The sequence below is a fragment of the Lynx rufus genome, unplaced genomic scaffold (genome assembly GCF_022079265.1).
Source record: "Lynx rufus isolate CCGP_SWC_20201006 ecotype Redwood Valley unplaced genomic scaffold, mLynRuf1.p SCAF_9, whole genome shotgun sequence".
Taxonomy (NCBI): domain Eukaryota; kingdom Metazoa; phylum Chordata; class Mammalia; order Carnivora; family Felidae; genus Lynx; species Lynx rufus.
Window position 1 is genome coordinate 10,084,008 of NW_025814897.1, and position 16,879 is coordinate 10,100,886.

Here is a 16,879-nt window from a genome sequence, read left to right on the forward strand (position 1 = left end):
ACTCTAATATCCCCAGAAGCCCCTAAATCATAATGCGGTGACTAAATGGATCTGCTGTATTTCCACATTAAGTTTTTAAAACACAGAATATTCAAACACAAGACAGTTATCTGTTGCTGAATAGTATTTTATTAGCTTAATAATTTGGGCCTGCCCTTAGCATTAATAAGCTTCAGCACTAATCACAAGATTTTCATTCATTGGTGGGGACATTTTCTTGTTTTAAAAAATGCAGTCAGAGAAAGGGCATCTACTTCTTGGGGGCTGCGGTAACAGCAGGCTTCTCTTCACGGGTGATGGGAATGGTGCGCTCAGGGCCAGAGGCCTGCTTCCTTGGTCCATTCACAGTGAGGACCCCATCAGATGACAGGGATGAAGTAATGGCGAGAGGGTCCACATCAGCTGGGATCCGGTATTTCCTGTGGAACTCCCGGGAGATGAAACCATGTTCATCCTAATCCAAGAGAGGAAATGAGGAAATGAGAAAAAGAGAGGTAAGAACAGGAAGTAGCACCAATTGCTGAGAACTTAGACATCCTTCTTCCCCTTAGGTGTGACCATACGCCTTTGCAACAAGAGAGGAAAACTTAACAGCTGTTCTGGTTGGGGCTGAGATAAAGTTGCCTAGGTGGTCACTCCTACCAAGGAGAGTCTGAGAAGTCAAAGAGCAAAACCTTGAAGGCTCTCCAAGTTGAGGCATGGATATTTTTATGGGTATTTCCCAAAGGTTTAGATCAATGTTTGTTGGGCCTACAGGATCTAGAATATCGTCCATCATTGAAGATCTGAGTCCCTAAGGAAGCCCCAAAATTGTCCTGACTCTTCAGGAATGTCCCAGAATGTTCCAGACCAAAAGGACTGCTGCTAAAAACAACAACAAGAGCAACAAAACTTCACCCAGGGAGACTATGACCCAAAGTTAAATCCCATAAGCAAAACTGAAACAGCCTGAGGACCTCAAAACTTACTGTCTGATGCACAAGTATCGGAGTTATCAACAATTGGTCAGCAGCTGCCACATTTAAAAACCCTCCCAGAAATTAATGAGAATCTGTTCCATATTCTAGGACTCTGCTAAACACTAGCTGATTCTAATCTTTATACCAGCATGTAGGCAGACAGTCTCTCAATTAAGTGATTTCCACATGGCTGCAGGGTTTTAGCTGCTGAGTGTAGCTCTGAAACTTAGGCAAAGCAAGTTGTTGAGCATTTAGATGGGCTAAACATGAGAGGATTCAGGAGCATATGAAAACAACATCCCAAAGTCAAGGGTCTTCAGGGTACCTGCAATTCATATAGTGACGTAAAGCAACCACATGTCCAACAAATGCTATTCCTAAATCAGTGGTCCTCAACTTTGAATGTACGTTAGAATTACCTAGGGAGCTTCCCCCCACCTTGCCCCTTTAAAAAATGTTGATGCCTGGTGCCCACCCCTAAAAATTTTGGTCTGTAATATGCCTAAGCACTGGAACCTTTTCATTCCCCTAGTGATTCTAAGGTGGCCAAAAACTACGGCTTAAATGGGAAGTAAACATCCCATCTATCCCACCTAAGGCAATCAAATCAGAATGAACAACAAAGATCACTTCTCTGGCCCAAACAACAACAGCAGGTCTGTCCCTGTCCCAGACCTTTCTGGCTTAAGACTGGAGGTTGCCAGACTCAGAGGCTGATGGCAGTGTCTGGCATATAGTTTTCACTGAATGAATGAGAAGGGAAAGCAAGCTACGCACCTGGCGCTCTTCATGTTTGCCGTGCACCTCAATCACGTCTCCCAACACCTTGACCTTCAGTTCCTCTGGAGAGAAGTGCTTCACATCCAGGTTGACAGAGAATCTATCCTTCTCCAGACGCATCTAGAAATGGCAAGGGGGAGAAAAGATGGTAGGAATGTGGATTACACTAGTACAGTCTCATCATTCTGCAGACTTTATCCTCCTTTTTTTTTTTTTGACTAAAAAAATCCCATTTTGAATAAACATGGCTCTCTGGTTCAGGGGAGTCACCACAGTGATACCCAAGGCATAGCACATGGGCATCAGATCCTAACTTTATTTACAGGGACAGGAAAGAAGACAGGCCACCCAGGCCAATCAAAAGGATGGGTCTGGGCAATGTTTCTGCTGCCTCTCTGACCCTGATGCCCGGCCTTGTCATTTGTCCATGAGACAAAGGCCCCTTCTTCTTGCTCAGACCTCTGCCAAGTTTCCCACCCACTCAATCTGGAATGTTCTCCTAGCCCTGATTGTCCTTCCAAAGCCCTTGCTCACTCAGCTCCTGTTTACTCATACTTGAATATTTTTAAACCAGTGTATTATCTGTGACAGCTCTGTTAATCTTATCTGTTCACCCCCATTCTCCCACCTTCTTAGGACAAGTGAGGAGGGGCCCCAAGAATTGGCCTATATTCTTTTCTCCTTAGGTGTGGGCCCAGGTCAGTGCCCTGTCACAGCCCTGAGAAACCTGGGAAATCATAGACAAAGGAATTGAAAGGGAGAAAATAGTGGTTGCTGTCTCCAGCTCCATGCAGTGGAGATGAAAAACTCAGCATGAGGCAGGACTGTTTTCCTGATCTGAAACTTGAAGTAATAAAATTTATCAGGAGTATGAGGGATTAGAAGAGGTGAGCAAAGGAGTCTGAAGGCAGATCTTTCCCTGGATCTTTATGAATCAAACCAGAAAGGGGCATCCTACTTAGAAGTTAGGGGATAGAGGGTGATTTTCACAGCACATGGAAAAAATGTAGTAAAGTAGGATACAGAAGAGCATCCGATACAAACAGACAACTGGGTGAAAGAACCAGTAACCCAGTCTTTCTTCCCTGGTGGACACACAAGTGCCTAAAACACTTAGATGTAGCCAGATGTAGGCAAGGAGAAAAAGGAGAGCAGGTGGATAGGTTTCCAGGAGGTTCCAGGAAGAACTCTCCTGTCCTGGCAGAGGGCAACTTACCTCTGAGAGCCCAGTGTCAATCCAGCTGGGTGCCCGCAGGAATGAGGGTGGCCGGAGGTAGAAGGGGCTCAGGGAAGTAGAAGTTGGGAAGAGATCAGACTCCAACAGGTGCTCCCCGAAGAACTGGTCAAAGAGGCGGCTGGGGGAGTGGAAAGGAAAGAAGGGCCGGCGGATCCAGGGGTGGTGGATGGCGATGTCCATGGTGGCTAGGTGAGTGGAGGGGGTCAGCTGGCTGGTCAGCTCCTTCAGCCGCAGCAACAGCCAGCCCCTTATATACGCAGTCTTGTGAAGCTTCTGGAATGGTGATGTCAGGAGTTTTATTATCCCAGCTCACTGCCCGTTCATGGAGACTTGTGATCGGGGATTTGGCAGTGTGACACATACCCAGTACTCACTGAGCTAAGAAAAGAGAAATACAAACACGTCTGAGCTGGCCAGTGACTTGTGCTGGTCTTGTTTCACTAGCTTTCCGTCCACGCCCAATGGTGCCCCCCCCCCAACCTTCTCTGGAGTTGGGTTGAAGTCAGGAATCCTAAGCAGGAGGGTGCTGTGCCCCTCCTCCTCCTCTGCAGCCTAGCATGCCAGGGGAATTGGGCCAGCGACTATCTTGGGCCTGGGCAGGAACTGGAATCTTCCTAGGCTGGGCCTCAGGGACATTAACTCTTTGTGGGTCCCTAGAGGAGAGCAGTGATCACCAACAAGTCAGTGCCAGGCATCTGTGTGGTGCCCAGGGTCTACCCGGGTTCAGGAAAGGACTCTGACATTGATCTGGGCAGGGGGACCCTTCCCTCCACCCCAAAGAAAAGGTGGAAAAGTTTCTTGCATCTCTCACCTTCCATAGCACACAGAACAGTTAAACCAGGAGAGCTTTATGAAGAAGGGTGCAAGGTGCCTGGGAAGGAGGAGGAGAGGAGGCAATGTGGAAAATGCACAAACTGAGGGTTTCAGCGAGGCCTCTCCAGGGCCTCCCACACCAGCCTCCCCATCCCCAGCTGGCTGCCCAGCCAGAACCCCCAGCTGTCCCTTCGGGCAGCCTGTGACAGCTGAAGGGTGTGAGGCGGGGGGGAGAGCACGGGGGTCCAGGCGGGGCTGGTCGCACACTTGTCACTGGCGCTCAGGGCCCCGGTTCCCCGCCCCTCCCCCGCCCCAGGCTCGACACTATTTTGGGTGGTGTAGACCCCGCCCCCACCCCCGACCGAGCCCCGGCTCTCCAGGCAGCTGGAGGGGTCGCTGCACCTCGGACCAGGGCCGCCGACGCCTCTGCAGCCATGTCAGGCCGCTCGGTGCCACACGCCCACCCGGCCACCACCGAGTACGAATTCGCCAACCCCAGCCGTCTGGGCGAGCAGCGCTTCGGAGAAGGTATGGCACAGACGCCACCCCCCTTGCTTCCCACCCCCACCTCCTGAAATTCTGGGCTGACCTCCCAATGGTACTGGCCTCCACCCCACTGCAGGCTTAACTGAACTCCTGGGGCGAGCCATCTCCCACCCCAAACTCCCCCTCCGTCCCCAGCCAAGCAGGGCTCGGTCCCCTTCCTACTGACCTCGGGGCAGACGCGGTGCCCGCAAGGCTCCCATGCCTGTCCCTGACACCCTCGCTGTGCCTTCTGGTTCCCCTTCTGTCCACCCAGCCCCCTTTTGGTTTGCCCTCCTCCACCCCCCAGTCTCCTTCCCCATCTCAGTCCCCTCTTTCCAGTTGCCTCCTTCCAGTTGCTAATTCCCACCCCCACCCCCACCCCCGCCTCATTTTCCTACTTCTCCTGACTCCTCTCCTGCTTTCCCTGCTCCTCCTCTCCTGATCTCCCCATTGCACCCTTGTTCCCACCCCATTCTCCCTCATCCTGCCTCTTGCCTTCTTTCTCTGCCCCTCAGGCCTCCTGCCGGAAGACATCCTGACCCCCACCCTCTACCACGGCTACTATGTGCGGCCCCGGGCCACCGCAGCTGGGGAGGGCAGCAGGGCAGGGGCCTCGGAGCTCAGGCTCAGTGAGGGTAAATTTCAGGCATTTCTGGATGTGAGCCACTTCACCCCAGATGAGGTGACTGTAAGGACTGTGGACAACCTGCTGGAGGTGTCTGCCAGGCACCCCCAGCGCCTGGACCGCCACGGCTTCGTGTCCCGAGAGTTCTGCCGCACCTATGTCCTGCCTGCTGACGTGGACCCCTGGCGGGTCCGCGCAGCTCTCTCCCACGATGGCATCCTTAACCTGGAGGCACCTCGGGGTGGCCGACATTTGGACACGGAGGTCAACGAGGTCTACATCTCCCTGCTCCCTGCGCCTCCAGATCCAGAGGAAGAGGAGGAGGCAGGCAGAGTGGAGCCCTGAGTGCCCTGGAGCCAGCACCCAGCGAGCCCCTTTCCACCTCCCGCCGCGATAGGAGCAGCTGCCCACCGCCCCAGAGGTAGCAGCATCCTTGGGGGAAGGGAAAAGTGCATGGCCCACAATGTATGGTTTGGTCCCTTGAGACATGTCAAAGTGTTTGTTTAGTCCTGGGTGGAGCTGAATAAACCCCAATCTCAGGGCCTTGTCTGTGCTTCTCCCTATTCTGTGGCCTGGACGATGGGATGGGCAGGGAGGGAGGAGGTCATAGCCAGCTAGACAAAAAGCTCCTCAGTTAGATGTACCCAACGTCACAGCACCCTGAGCTCACACTTGGATGCTGAGATCATACCCGGAAGCTGACACTGGCTCCAGATCAAATTCCTAGCCATAATTTTCTCACAATGCAACAAAAGAGAGAGTGATCCTGGGAGGGAAAAGGGATATGCCATCCAAACAGCCCAGAGGGCACTGTCTGAGCTGGTGATTAGAGACACAAAAACAAGGGTCTCCAGCCTGTCTGGCCTGTGTTGGGTAGGGGTTGGGGAAATCGTTTGAGGCTGGGGAGCGTTGCCTAAAGCCCTGTTTTCCTGTAGTAAGGTCTGTCTGCTGAAAATGGTGTCTAATTCTGAGCGATGGAGTATGCCTATGCAGGGCACAGACACAGGAGCCTCTGCCACTCTCACCAAACCACAAAGTCTCTCCAACCTCCGCACAGGGGACACCTTTTGTTTCTAGTCTTGGAACATCCTAAAGAGAGGAATCACTGCATCACCCACCCAATCCGAGTCTAAATACAGGGGGTCTAGGATTACTTGTGTGGTGGTGATGGCCTTTGGACACAGAGTCTTTTTTTTTTTTTTTTAATTTTTTTTTTCAACGTTTATTTATTTTTGGGACAGAGAGAGACAGAGCATGAACGGGGGAGGGGCAGAGAGAGAGGGAGACACAGAATCGGAAACAGGCTCCAGGCTCTGAGCCATCAGCCCAGAGCCTGACGCGGGGCTCGAACTCCCGGACCGCGAGATCGTGACCTGGCTGAAGTCGGACGCTTAACCGACTGCGCCACCCAGGCGCCCCGGACGCAGAGTCTTAATACGAGGGATATGCTGTGTTCAGGAAAGCGTGCGTGCCTGACTTCTCAATTCCTCCTTGTAGTTCATTGCATGTGTATGATTTGAGGAGTGTCCAGACGAGCTCCCCTGCCCCCAAAAATATATGTTTTACCAGATTGTGGTGGACACCTCAAATTCTTCCATTACAGTGGTTGATTCTGAACTTTTTTAGGTTACAGACCCGGGTGAAAAATCTAGCAAAAGCAATAGATCCTGTTATCAGAAAAAATATACGTGCTCTCACATTTGCCCTACAATTTGAATAGGTTCACACAGCTCTTGAGATCCACTCATGTACCCCTTCGTAGGCGTCTGTGAATTCCCAAGATAAGAACCCTCACTCAAAGAATTCAATTCTTGGTTAAAAGATTACCATCTATTAATAATGAAAGCATGCATCAGAGAAAAAACTATTGATATATTCTTTTGTTCATCCATTCATTCAACAAGTATTTATCAACCCCCAGGATACATACTATGGAGGATGTACATTACAAACATAAAATTTTAAAACTATGCTCTTTTATTGTCTACTCTGGGGAAACTTACATCTAGTTGTGAAGAAAAGGAGATTAGAAAGGATTCTAATTGGACTTCAGCCAAAATGACTTTACAATGATCTATTCTGTAATTGTTATTTTTACGGGAGCTTTATTTAAAAGAAAGGCTTCCTGGGACACCTGGGTGGCTCAGTTGGTTGAGCATCCAACTTCAGCTCAGGTCATGATACCAAAGTTCATGAGTTCAAGCACTGCGTTGGGCTCTGTGCTGACAGCTCAGAGGCTGGAGATTGCTTTAGATTCCGTGTCTCCCTCTCTCTCTCTGCCCCTCCCCGACTCATGCTCTGTTTCTCTCTCTCTCAAAAATAAATAAACATTTAAAAAAATTATCAAAAAAATAAAATAAAAGAGAGGGTTCCTTAGCTAGAAAAAAAATTGAAATCTCTGATTCAGTCCGAATCCCCACACCATTCAAACTCTTTTATGACCATTAGTCAACTTCTTCCCGGACATTAAAAAAAATTTTTTTTATTCATTTTTGAGACAGAGCATGAGCAGGGCAGGGGCAGAGAGAAAGGGGGGCGGGGCAGAGGATCCTAAGCTGGCTCTGCACTGACAGCAGAGAGTCCAATGTGGGACTTGAACTCATGTACTGAGAGATTGTGAAGTGAGCCAAAGTCGGTCACTTAACCAACTAACTGAGTCACCCAGGCACCCCTCTCTGGGCATTTTAAGTGATGGGGAACTTTGTAAGTTCTTTCTCACAGTTCTTCATCAGAACTCTTTGGACATAATTCTTTTTTTTTTTTTAATTTTTTTAGCGTTTATTTATTTTTGAGACAGAGAGAGACAGAGCATGAATGGGGGAGGGTCAGAGAGAGGGAGACACAGAATCTGAAACAGGCTCCAGGCTCTGAGCTGTCAGCACAGAACCCTATGCGGGGCTCGAACTCACGGACCGCGAGATCATGACCTGAGCCAAAGTTGGCCGCTTAACCGACTGAGCCACCCAGGCGCCCCTCTTTGGACATAATTCTAATAAATTCTTCCTTCTATTGGCCCAGAATCTTCATTTCAGTAACTTCTGCTTATTGGTCTGGTTGTGTCCAGAAAATCAATGTAATCCTTCTTTCACTTGGAAGCCCCTTTTAGTTATTTTAAAATAACTATCCCGTCCTCTTAAAGTTTCTCTCTCCCAAGTAAACATGCCTAATTCTTTTAACTATATCTTACAAAACTTTTTTAGAAAGTTTATTTTTTAAAAAATGTTTGTTTGTTTGTTTGTTTAAACCATCTCTACACCTAACATGGGGCTCAAACTCACAACCCCGAGATCAAGAGTCACATGCTCCTCTGACTGAGGCAGCCAGGTACCCCTAGAACTTTCCAAACTATTTATCACCTAGACAACTTTCTCTAGGACACATTGCCTTTTGACAGTGTAACTTGGAATTCAACATGTGGATTAAAATTATTATTCTAGTCATGGACTGACTGATACAGACTTCAGTGGAATAATCAATTCCCTTGTTTATCACTGTAGACTTCTATTAATACTGCTTAAGGTAGATCAGGTTTTCTGGGTACCACAATACACTGTTGGTTCCTTTGGAGTTTCTGGTCATAAAATCTCTTTGATGTTTTCCTTAAAAGTTTTCCTTTAAATTAGAGAGAGTGGCTGAAAAGGGACCAGGTTGTTGGAGGGCTTTGAGTGCCAGGCTAAGACGTTCAGATATCAGGATGAAAAGAATACTGTTGATGCTGGCGCATAGAAGGGCTTGCTAGGAAGAAGCATAGCCATGAAGTAAAAGGCTAGTGCAATGATCCAGCACAAGATGATAAAGTGAGATGCTTTGCCATCTGACGATTAGCTGAGAAGAAGTGATAACAATAGGTAGGACTTACTGAAAGCTTCCCATGTGCCAGGCTGTGGACTAGAACTTTGTATACATTATCTCACGTAATCTTCACCCAATCCTCTATAACTCTCACTCTCATTATGCCCATTTCTCACAAGGAAACAGGATGGGGAGGAAGGAAATGTCCAGTGTATGCTCTGTGGAGTGCAGGGCTGAGTGGTGGGTCCTGAACATCCACAAGGGGCATACAAATAACAGGGCATCTGGGCAGTGTGGGGGTGGGAGCCCTGAAGACAAGCCTTATGGGTTTCGCAAATTCTCCCAGAGCCCACATTTTCTATGGAGGAATTTGCTCGACTGTACCCTGCTCGCTAGTGAGTGCAGAATGCTTCTAACTTTGGGTCATTGGAGGGAGAGTCTGCGTTGAGTTGGAAGCAGAGATTCTGTAGTTCTGTACTGAACATGAGGAAGTGAGTGGTCAAGATGTGCTGAGAGGCCATTCCAGTCATAGAACCATGTGATTTCTGACCAGAAAGGGGATTAGGTAATGAGTGTAGTCCTCCTCTCTTTCACCATCGTGGAAAAAAGTGATCTGCTCACATCAATTCCAAAAGCAAGGGAGGATATGAAAGGAACCCATTTCCCTAAATTAAAATTTCCTAGAGACGCCAGTATTCAAACCCAGATTCTGGACAGGGATAATAAGAAATTGATACTGATTACCTTGAAAGTGAAACTCCACTAAACCTGAGTAGTGCCGGGAAACACAAGGTAAGACCCTTGACTCCATTGTAGAGAATGTATTTCAATGACAGTGTGATGTAGTAGAGAAACATTTACTAAGGAAACCCAGAGCCCTTTGCCATCTCAGGTTTCTTTTCACTGAAGCTTGACGCTCAAAGTTATGGCTTCTTCAAAGCAGCTCCAAATCCCGAAGGTGAGATAGCTCTCACCTGGAGCCCACGTGTGTTCCTCTACCACTTGGCTGGTAAGAGTCACCTGGGAATCATTCCAGCAGGTGGCTTCCAAAGTCCAACCTGCTAGGTTGAAATCTGACACTGATAGAGACTCCCCGGGAGCTCTTACTGAAAGCTAAACCAGGAACCAGGAAATGCACAAGCCTCTTTATGTAGAAAAACAGCTGGGCTCCCTCCACGGCAACAGAGCACCATGGGAAACCGGCTTTGCTGCGGGGGACACTGGTGAGTAGGGGCAGGGGGTGGAGGGTAACATCTCTGTTCGTGGACACGCAGGCCAAGAGAATAAGAGAAAGAGTGCTGCTAGTTCTCTACCAACCTCCCACAGCCACCTCCCTCTGCCTGGCACACCTCCCGGGTGCCAACACCAGAGCATTACCTCTTTCTGTGCTCACGTCTTTCAGAGAACACAGCCAAGCCTGCTGACGGTAGAATGGGCCAGAGCAGGATGGGAATGGTGAATTGGCACGGTTTCTCTCTGTCCTTCTCTTCCTCTCCTTTCCTTTCTCTCCTTCCCTTCTTCCCCAGATGATGATGATAATTAATTATAGCATTGGCGAGCTTGCTATGTTCCAGGCACTTTTCAAACAATCTCGTTTACTCTTCCCCACAATGCTATGAGGGGAGGTGGCCTTACTCCTCCTGTTTTTACAGCTGAGAAGCTGAGGTTCAGAGAAGTTGACTTGTCCCAAGTCACATGGCTAGTGAGCAAATAAATCAACATTCCAATCCAGGCCTGTCTGACTTCAGAGCCCAGACTTTTAACCACTACATAATTCTGCCCTCTCAAATCAAGGACATCAACTTTGGAGAAATGTTTGTTTAAAGGGGTAGAAGTGGAGAGAAGGAGAATATCCATGAAATATTTGAATATAGCTTTCACACTTGTGTGACTTTCGGCAAATCCTGTAACTTCTCTTTTTCCTCATGTGTACAATACAGATAGCATGACCTATGTTGTTTAGATCATAGGTTTGAAGAGCAGAGGATATGTGAAAGCCTCACAGCAAATTATTCATAGTGTTTTTACTGTTCTTTCCCAAAGTTGTAACCACTCCAAACTCCCGGACCTGGTTTTATCCTGTTCACTGTTTTCTTAGCTATACATTCCAAGCCTGGGTCAGTCTTGAGGATGTCTTGCTTGTGAAAAAAAAAAAAAAAATCATCATTATATTTAGAAAAATAGATAAGGCACATTGAAAAGCACATATGATTTGGAATCTGTACATTGGATTCAAGTCCAGTTCTTATTACTCATTCATTTATCAAACAAGTATTATATTGAATACCTATATATACCACGTATAATGACAGATGCAGAGGTCGTAGCAATAATAGGAAATTTGGCCCCTCCCTCCTTGAGTAAGATACCAAAGTTCTAGGGCCTTAGTTGACCTCTCTGTAAGACAGAAACAATGATAAGTTTCCCAGAATTTTATCAGGATTGGGAGGAACAAATTCCCTTTTTAAACTCTCAGATATCCCATAGACACAGGACATTTAGGAACATATAAGATTTTCTACAGAAAAGAGTGTAACTTCTTTCACTTCCTTTGTTCCAAGTTTTCATATTCTTCATTTTTAGTTAATTTTTCCTCTGATGGTGGTAATCATAGCAATCAGCTTTCGCTGATGCTCATTATATGTCAGGCACTTAGCTGAGTATTTTACATTAATTATTTTACGTAATTCTTATGACAATCCATGGGGTTTAGGTTCTGTTATTATCCTTATTAATAAGAAAATGAAAGCCTGATTAAGCTAAAAACTTGCTGAAATTCACACAGCTAATCTGATAACATCAGTCTGGCGCTAGAGCCTGGCTAGAAACACTACCCCCCCGATATTCTAACCAAAATATACTTTTTTCCTCTTAAAATATTAGTAGATATTTTAAGTAGATCAATATTAGTAGATATTTTAAGTAGATAAATGTTGTTTCCCTCTGTTTCTCATTATCTCAATAAACTTACAGAGACTGATAGTATGACAACTAAAAAGATTTTTATTTTAAATTTATCATTATTATTATTATTATTATTTTCTGATTACAAAAGTAATACATTCACCACAGAAAATTTGGAAAGTATCAAAGAGCAGGAAATAAGAAGCAATGATAAATATACTAAATATATTTATAGCAATCATAAGTGACAGAAACATTTTAGTATATTTCCATGTAATCCTCTCCTTCCTTCCTTCCTTCCTTCCTTCCTTCCTTCCTTCCTTTCTTTCTTTCTTTCTTTCTTTCTTTCTTTCTTTCTTTCTTTCTTTCTTTCTTTCTTTCTTTCTTTCTTGTGCACCTCACAGTTACATTTATTCATGCCACAAAGGAAACCACACGTCCACAAGTGTGCAGCAATGCTCCATGTTCCCATCTAACAGTTTGCTGAGATTTACAGCCAGACTGAAGCTCCACCTGACGCGTACTCTAAGTAAAGTGGGTTAATGATAACCATGAGCAGGTGCAGGACTGGAAGCTTTCAAAGCTTTACTTCTTTTACCCTGGTCTTATAAACGATGAAGCCTATGCACCCCATTCCTACCCAAATATCCTGGTAAAATTGGGTATAGTAGGGCTTCGTGGGGACCCAAATATTTTTAACAAGAGTTGGAAACATCTGGGCACAGGACCCCCTCCGGCTCCCGCTCAGCCCACCCCAACCTGCACAGTGACTCAGAAAGATCACCTCCATGCAATCCTTCTGAAATGTTTATGTGCACAGGTTTAATCCCAAAACATTATTATCTTTTTACTAACTTGACAAAGATTAAGATTTTCCATGCTATTGGGTGTTCTTCCAACATCTTTTTTTTTTTTCAAATTTTTGAGAAAGAGGGAGACAGAGTGTGAGCAGGAGGGTGGGGGATGCAGAGAGACAGACAGACAGACACACACACACACACACACACACACACACACACACAGAATCCCAATGAGGGGCTTAAACCCCCAAACCACAAGATCACAACCTGAGCCATAGTCAGACACTTAACCAACTGAGTCACCCAGGGGCCTTTTGCACATCTTTCTTAAGTGGATGTACAATGTTCCATTTATAGAAGATGCCATTTATGTAGTCATTTCCCGATGTTGGACATTTAGGGTATTTCCTATTTTTTGCAATTGTAAATAATGCTACAATGAGCATCCATATTTGCACCTAATTATTTCTTAGGATATGGAATTGCTACATCAGAGGATACACATTTTATGTTTAAGCCTCCTTATACTTCTTGTCAATTGCATTCTTGGAAAATTGAGTCATTTTTTTTCATACTACCAATACAGGAGAGTGCCCATTTAGTTTCCTGAATTCTGAGCTAAAAATAAAATCCTGTCAACTGTGAGTCTAACTGAATATTCCATTTAGGTTGTGTCCAGGCATTATATAGTATCCAACTTGGGAAAAGGCTCCATTCACTAAAATTGGGTCACCCAAATCTGTGACTTTAAAATTTATATTCTCTTCATCCATTTAAGTAGAAGTAAGTAGGAGAACAGTAGCAACAAGGGGGAAAGAATTAGAGGCTAAGATAAGGCTATGACCAGGCAGAGGTAAAAAATAAATTAATTAATAACAAAAATATATAAAAAAAAAAAAGAGGAAGAGCTGAAGTGGCAGAAGCAGAAAACAGAAGTAGAAAGACCTAGAAGTGGTTTCAGAGTTTTTTTCTTCTGAACCACCTGTAAAGTTCCACCACCGATGGTGACTCTATCTGCTCTCAACTCAGCAAGCTGCATTAAAACCAAAAGCCACACCAAAACACAAAGCTCTGTCAGAAGTGTGGGAAAATCCTGATTTTTCCACAGCAGTAAAATGGACATGATTTAGAAGCTTCCCTCTCTCTCTCTTTTTCTATTTAGTTAGCAAAAGAAGGAAATTTCATTAGGGAGACAGAGGTCAGAACAGATAGGGTTGGCGCTGGTGAGAGTTGGAAATGTACTAGCAAGAAAAAGCATCCGGAGTAAGCTTCAAACTATTCAGCCTATTTCCTCAGACAAGTGTTTTTCTCTGGCCATCAAACAGTTGACAATCACGTAGACACCCTGGCTCCACTAGAGACCCCAGGGGCTCAGAAATGAGGTCTGTCCTGCAGCAAGGGCAGGGGAGCTGAGTCACTCACCAAATTCAGAGCTCCCTGTGCTGTGGATGTTAAAGGTTAAATATCTCTCACTTTCTCTGTTAATTAAAAACAAGGACATGGAAACAGGGAGGGAGATTGCCTGTTAGAACAGGGCTTGAAGGGGTCCTAACTAGTTAACCCCGGTTGTAGCAGCTTCTGTGACTCCCAGAATGGGAACCCTATGTTAGCAGAGACTGTGGAACAAGAAAAATAATAAAACACTGAGTGCTGTAGCAAGAGGGTCTCTGAATCCAGGAATATCCCATTTTTTGGCAGGTTTCCCTTACCCTCTGCTGGGATTAGCCTGTTAGACAATCCCAGAATAGCCCTCAACCCAGCTATATCCCTGGCGTGTTGTGCCTGATTGCCTGCAGCTGTATTTTGGGTTTGGTTATGTCAGTTGTACCACTCCACCTTCCAGAACCATCCTTGTGGGAGAGATGTGGTACCCCTGATAAACACTTTCTGGCTGGCTCAGGGTGAATGGTTGTTAGAGGGAAGTGAGGGAAGGTCATCCCAGAATGGTAAGGAGGCACAGAACAAATGATAAAGGTGGGAAGAGAGAGGCCAGGACTCTTACACGTGGGTGATCTGTGTTTCACTTCACAGGAGCTGCCCATCAACTTCCCAGAGGAAAAAGAAAATGGGTAACTGGGCTTTGGGGGCAGGGGCTTGGAGTGGTCAAATTAGAGAAGAGAAAGTACTAGAACCAGTGTTTCTGGAAAGGGCATAAGAATGAAAAGGAGTCGCAGCCTTGGAAGGGATAAAGGGAGACAGGACACCAGAGAAAATCTTTTGGTTACTGGGTCCCAGATCAGCTCTGAAATTCTGGGTCTCATTCTTTCTGTTATCTTAGAGTGGCAAGCTTGGTTGTTCATTCTTTCATTCACCCAGCAAAAATTAACTGAACACTTACAGTGTATATGAGGTGCTCTGCTGGGTCCCAAGGAGGCAGAGGAGCACAAGAAGAGCTGAAAATCAAGTCCGAGAGACTTGTTTACACATAAACAAGAACTGCAATGTAGTCTGCTAGTGCTGTAATAGACTCATCCTCACACCATGGGAGAATGAGGGAAAACACCAATGTCGAAGGAATAATAGCATATTCTCAGGCTGGAGGAGGAGCAGAGGAAAGGGCATTTCAGGCAGTGCAATTATCTCATGTAGAAGGAAGGTAGGAAGGAAGGAAAGGAGAAGGGGAGGGAGGGAGGAAGGAGGAAGAGACCGACTTGATTGAAAGTGACCAACTGTTTGGTGTAGCTGAGCACTCACACTTTGCACTGTAATAGTCTGTATGATTACCTGTCTCCTCCAGCAGACAGTAAGCTCCCTGAGGCAGAGAAAATAGCCTGCTCATCCTTCATTGCCCAGAATGGGTCACAGAGCCCAGCATACAACAGGCTCTCAGCATATATTTGTTGAACTGTATTAGGGGTGGGTGAAAACTGAGGATGGAAGATATCCGTGGCAGAGTGTGAAAGGAGTTTGGATGTGGGGATGGTAGCAGTGAAAGGGGTGAACCCAGAGGCAGGGGGATTAGTTAGAAGCCCACTATAATAGTTTAACAGACCTTCAAAGAGGGCAAGCTCAGGCAGCTCAAGAGATAATGGATTTAAGGTGGATTTCTGCCTCTCAGAAAGCCAAGCAAGACGGACATTGAAGCAGCAGCAGCAGCAGCAGAATGGCACCAAGGTAATGACAGGCCCCCGTCCCTTCCAGGGGGCTGTTCAGATATAGGATCTGAGGTTCCCGCTTTTTCACCCTGGGATGCATCTGGGTCATCTTGAACCAGAACTTGCTGGTTCTGCCCTACAAAGGAGCAGAGCGAGGGGACAGCAGTATAGCTGACCCTGCTTTGCAGATGAGGGGCAAAAGCAAGCCAAGTACCTCCCTTAATGCTGTCAATTTCTTGCAGGCCCATGACACAACAGGACGTATGTACGAGCAGGTGTTAGAGAAGCCTGCTCAGGAGAGGAGTCGAGGCCTTAGTTTGAAGGAGAACAGCTTACATTACGCAGACATTCAGGTGTACAGCTGTACCCAGCCACGCTCTGCTCTGGAAGTGAAGCATCTTCAGTCCGAAAATGCTACAGAATATGCAACCCTTCGCTTCCCCCAGGCCACGCCCCGCTACGACAGCAAGAACGGCACCCTGGTGTGAGCCTTGGGGAGGAAGGGCCTGTTTCCGTCGTTTCACCACTACTCCTGTGGGGAGACTTCTGCTTTGGGGAATTGGCTGGTGGCCCAGAGATGGCTGCCACGTTTTAAACTTAACTCCAGAACCCCAGTGAGAGTCCCCCATTCTTGCTCTCTCCTCTAGGCCTACCTTTAATTTGCCACCGTGAGCTTGGAGTTGTTTCGGGGCTGGTTAGGGGCGGATGGAGTTCCACAAAAGGAGGGACTAGGAGGAGCATGCCAAAAAATTTTTGACCCCTACCTTTGCTCTTGCTTTCAAGAAAAGTGAAGGAAGAACAGGTTACCTCAGCACTTAAGTTGATTTTGTTAGGCTTAATTTAATGGTGTCTCTTTTATACACCTTAAATCTAAAGCTGAAGAAGAAGTGCTCTGGAAAAGCATTCTGAGTTCTCATACCAGCCCCCAGGGCTGGCTTGGGCAATTCCCTCAATGGTTGGGTCAAAGGTCTCAGAACCTAAAAAAGACAAACGAGGGCAGGGGTGAGGCGTGGAGGAAGCAATTCCCTGACCACCGGTTACACGTATTTCAAGTCACTGACAGCACTGCATGACCCGGAAACTCCCTTTGGCTGGACGGGAGGCTCTCGCAGGTGCAAAGTCTCTGGGATCAATAAATCGCATAAGGAACATGCCTGGTGCGTGTTGCGGGGTGGGGGTCTGCGGGCTCTACGTAAGTGCAGCAGGTCTCGCTTAGCCTAAGGGCGGCGGGGAAATCCAGACCCTTCGCGCCCTACTCCACAGGCCTTGGCTGAGCCGGAGCTGGGATGAGGTTTGCACGCCCAGGAGGCGGGCTCTCATCTGCGGAAGGGGGGCGCTCCCTGGGCGGG

At 46.7% G+C, this 16,879-nt stretch overlaps 3 protein-coding genes and 1 pseudogene across 6 annotated transcripts; 2 read left to right on the forward strand and 2 right to left on the reverse strand.

The window, feature by feature from the left end:
* Positions 1-117: 117 nt before the first annotated feature.
* CRYAB (crystallin alpha B) lies at positions 118-15,951 on the reverse strand. Of its 4 annotated transcripts, none has more exons than XM_047071864.1 (5): positions 15,867-15,920; positions 3,788-3,847; positions 2,956-3,354; positions 1,737-1,859; positions 118-454 (listed from the first exon to the last, which is right to left on the reverse strand). In XM_047071864.1, exons 3-5 carry the CDS (start codon positions 3,154-3,156, stop codon positions 251-253), a joined length of 528 nt encoding a protein of 175 aa, XP_046927820.1. In that variant the 5' UTR covers positions 3,157-3,354; positions 3,788-3,847; positions 15,867-15,920; the 3' UTR covers positions 118-250. The 4 variants fall into 4 exon arrangements, with proteins under 4 accessions (XP_046927820.1, XP_046927821.1, XP_046927819.1 ...); XM_047071865.1 differs by lacking the exon at positions 3,788-3,847 and adding an exon at positions 10,109-10,865 and having other exon boundaries at positions 15,867-15,885; XM_047071863.1 differs by lacking the exon at positions 3,788-3,847 and having other exon boundaries at positions 15,867-15,951.
* HSPB2 (heat shock protein family B (small) member 2) lies at positions 4,182-5,416 on the forward strand. Its single transcript, XM_047071869.1, has 2 exons — positions 4,182-4,317; positions 4,830-5,416. Exons 1-2 carry the CDS (start codon positions 4,224-4,226, stop codon positions 5,282-5,284), a joined length of 549 nt encoding a protein of 182 aa, XP_046927825.1. The 5' UTR covers positions 4,182-4,223; the 3' UTR covers positions 5,285-5,416.
* On the forward strand, positions 9,704-16,679 carry CUNH11orf52 (chromosome unknown C11orf52 homolog). Its single transcript, XM_047071868.1, has 4 exons — positions 9,704-9,954; positions 14,467-14,504; positions 15,494-15,549; positions 15,773-16,679. The coding sequence occupies exons 1-4, from the start codon at positions 9,923-9,925 to the stop codon at positions 16,016-16,018; spliced, it is 372 nt and encodes a 123-aa protein (XP_046927824.1). The 5' UTR covers positions 9,704-9,922; the 3' UTR covers positions 16,019-16,679.
* On the reverse strand, positions 11,802-12,559 carry LOC124505816 (ATP synthase subunit ATP5MJ, mitochondrial-like; annotated as a pseudogene).
* Positions 16,680-16,879: the final 200 nt, after the last annotated feature.

What these genes read in the sequence shown, in the direction of transcription:
- CRYAB (XM_047071863.1), bottom strand. Translation starts at nt 3,156, where the DNA reads ATGGACATCGCCATCCACCACCCCTGGATCCGCCGGCCCTTCTTTCCT. An exon ending in TTGACACTGGGCTCTCAGAG is followed by an intron (nt 1,860 to 2,955) that starts GTAAGTTGCCCT and finishes TGCCATTTCTAG; the next exon opens with ATGCGTCTGGAGAAGGATAG. An exon ending in GCAAACATGAAGAGCGCCAG is followed by an intron (nt 455 to 1,736) that starts GTGCGTAGCTTG and finishes CTCTTGGATTAG; the next exon opens with GATGAACATGGTTTCATCTC.
- HSPB2 (XM_047071869.1), top strand. Translation starts at nt 4,224, where the DNA reads ATGTCAGGCCGCTCGGTGCCACACGCCCACCCGGCCACCACCGAGTAC. An exon ending in CGAGCAGCGCTTCGGAGAAG is followed by an intron (nt 4,318 to 4,829) that starts GTATGGCACAGA and finishes TCTGCCCCTCAG; the next exon opens with GCCTCCTGCCGGAAGACATC.
- CUNH11orf52 (XM_047071868.1), top strand. Translation starts at nt 9,923, where the DNA reads ATGGGAAACCGGCTTTGCTGCGGGGGACACTG. An exon ending in CCAGAGGAAAAAGAAAATGG is followed by an intron (nt 14,505 to 15,493) that starts GTAACTGGGCTT and finishes TCTGCCTCTCAG; the next exon opens with AAAGCCAAGCAAGACGGACA. An exon ending in AGCAGCAGAATGGCACCAAG is followed by an intron (nt 15,550 to 15,772) that starts GTAATGACAGGC and finishes AATTTCTTGCAG; the next exon opens with GCCCATGACACAACAGGACG.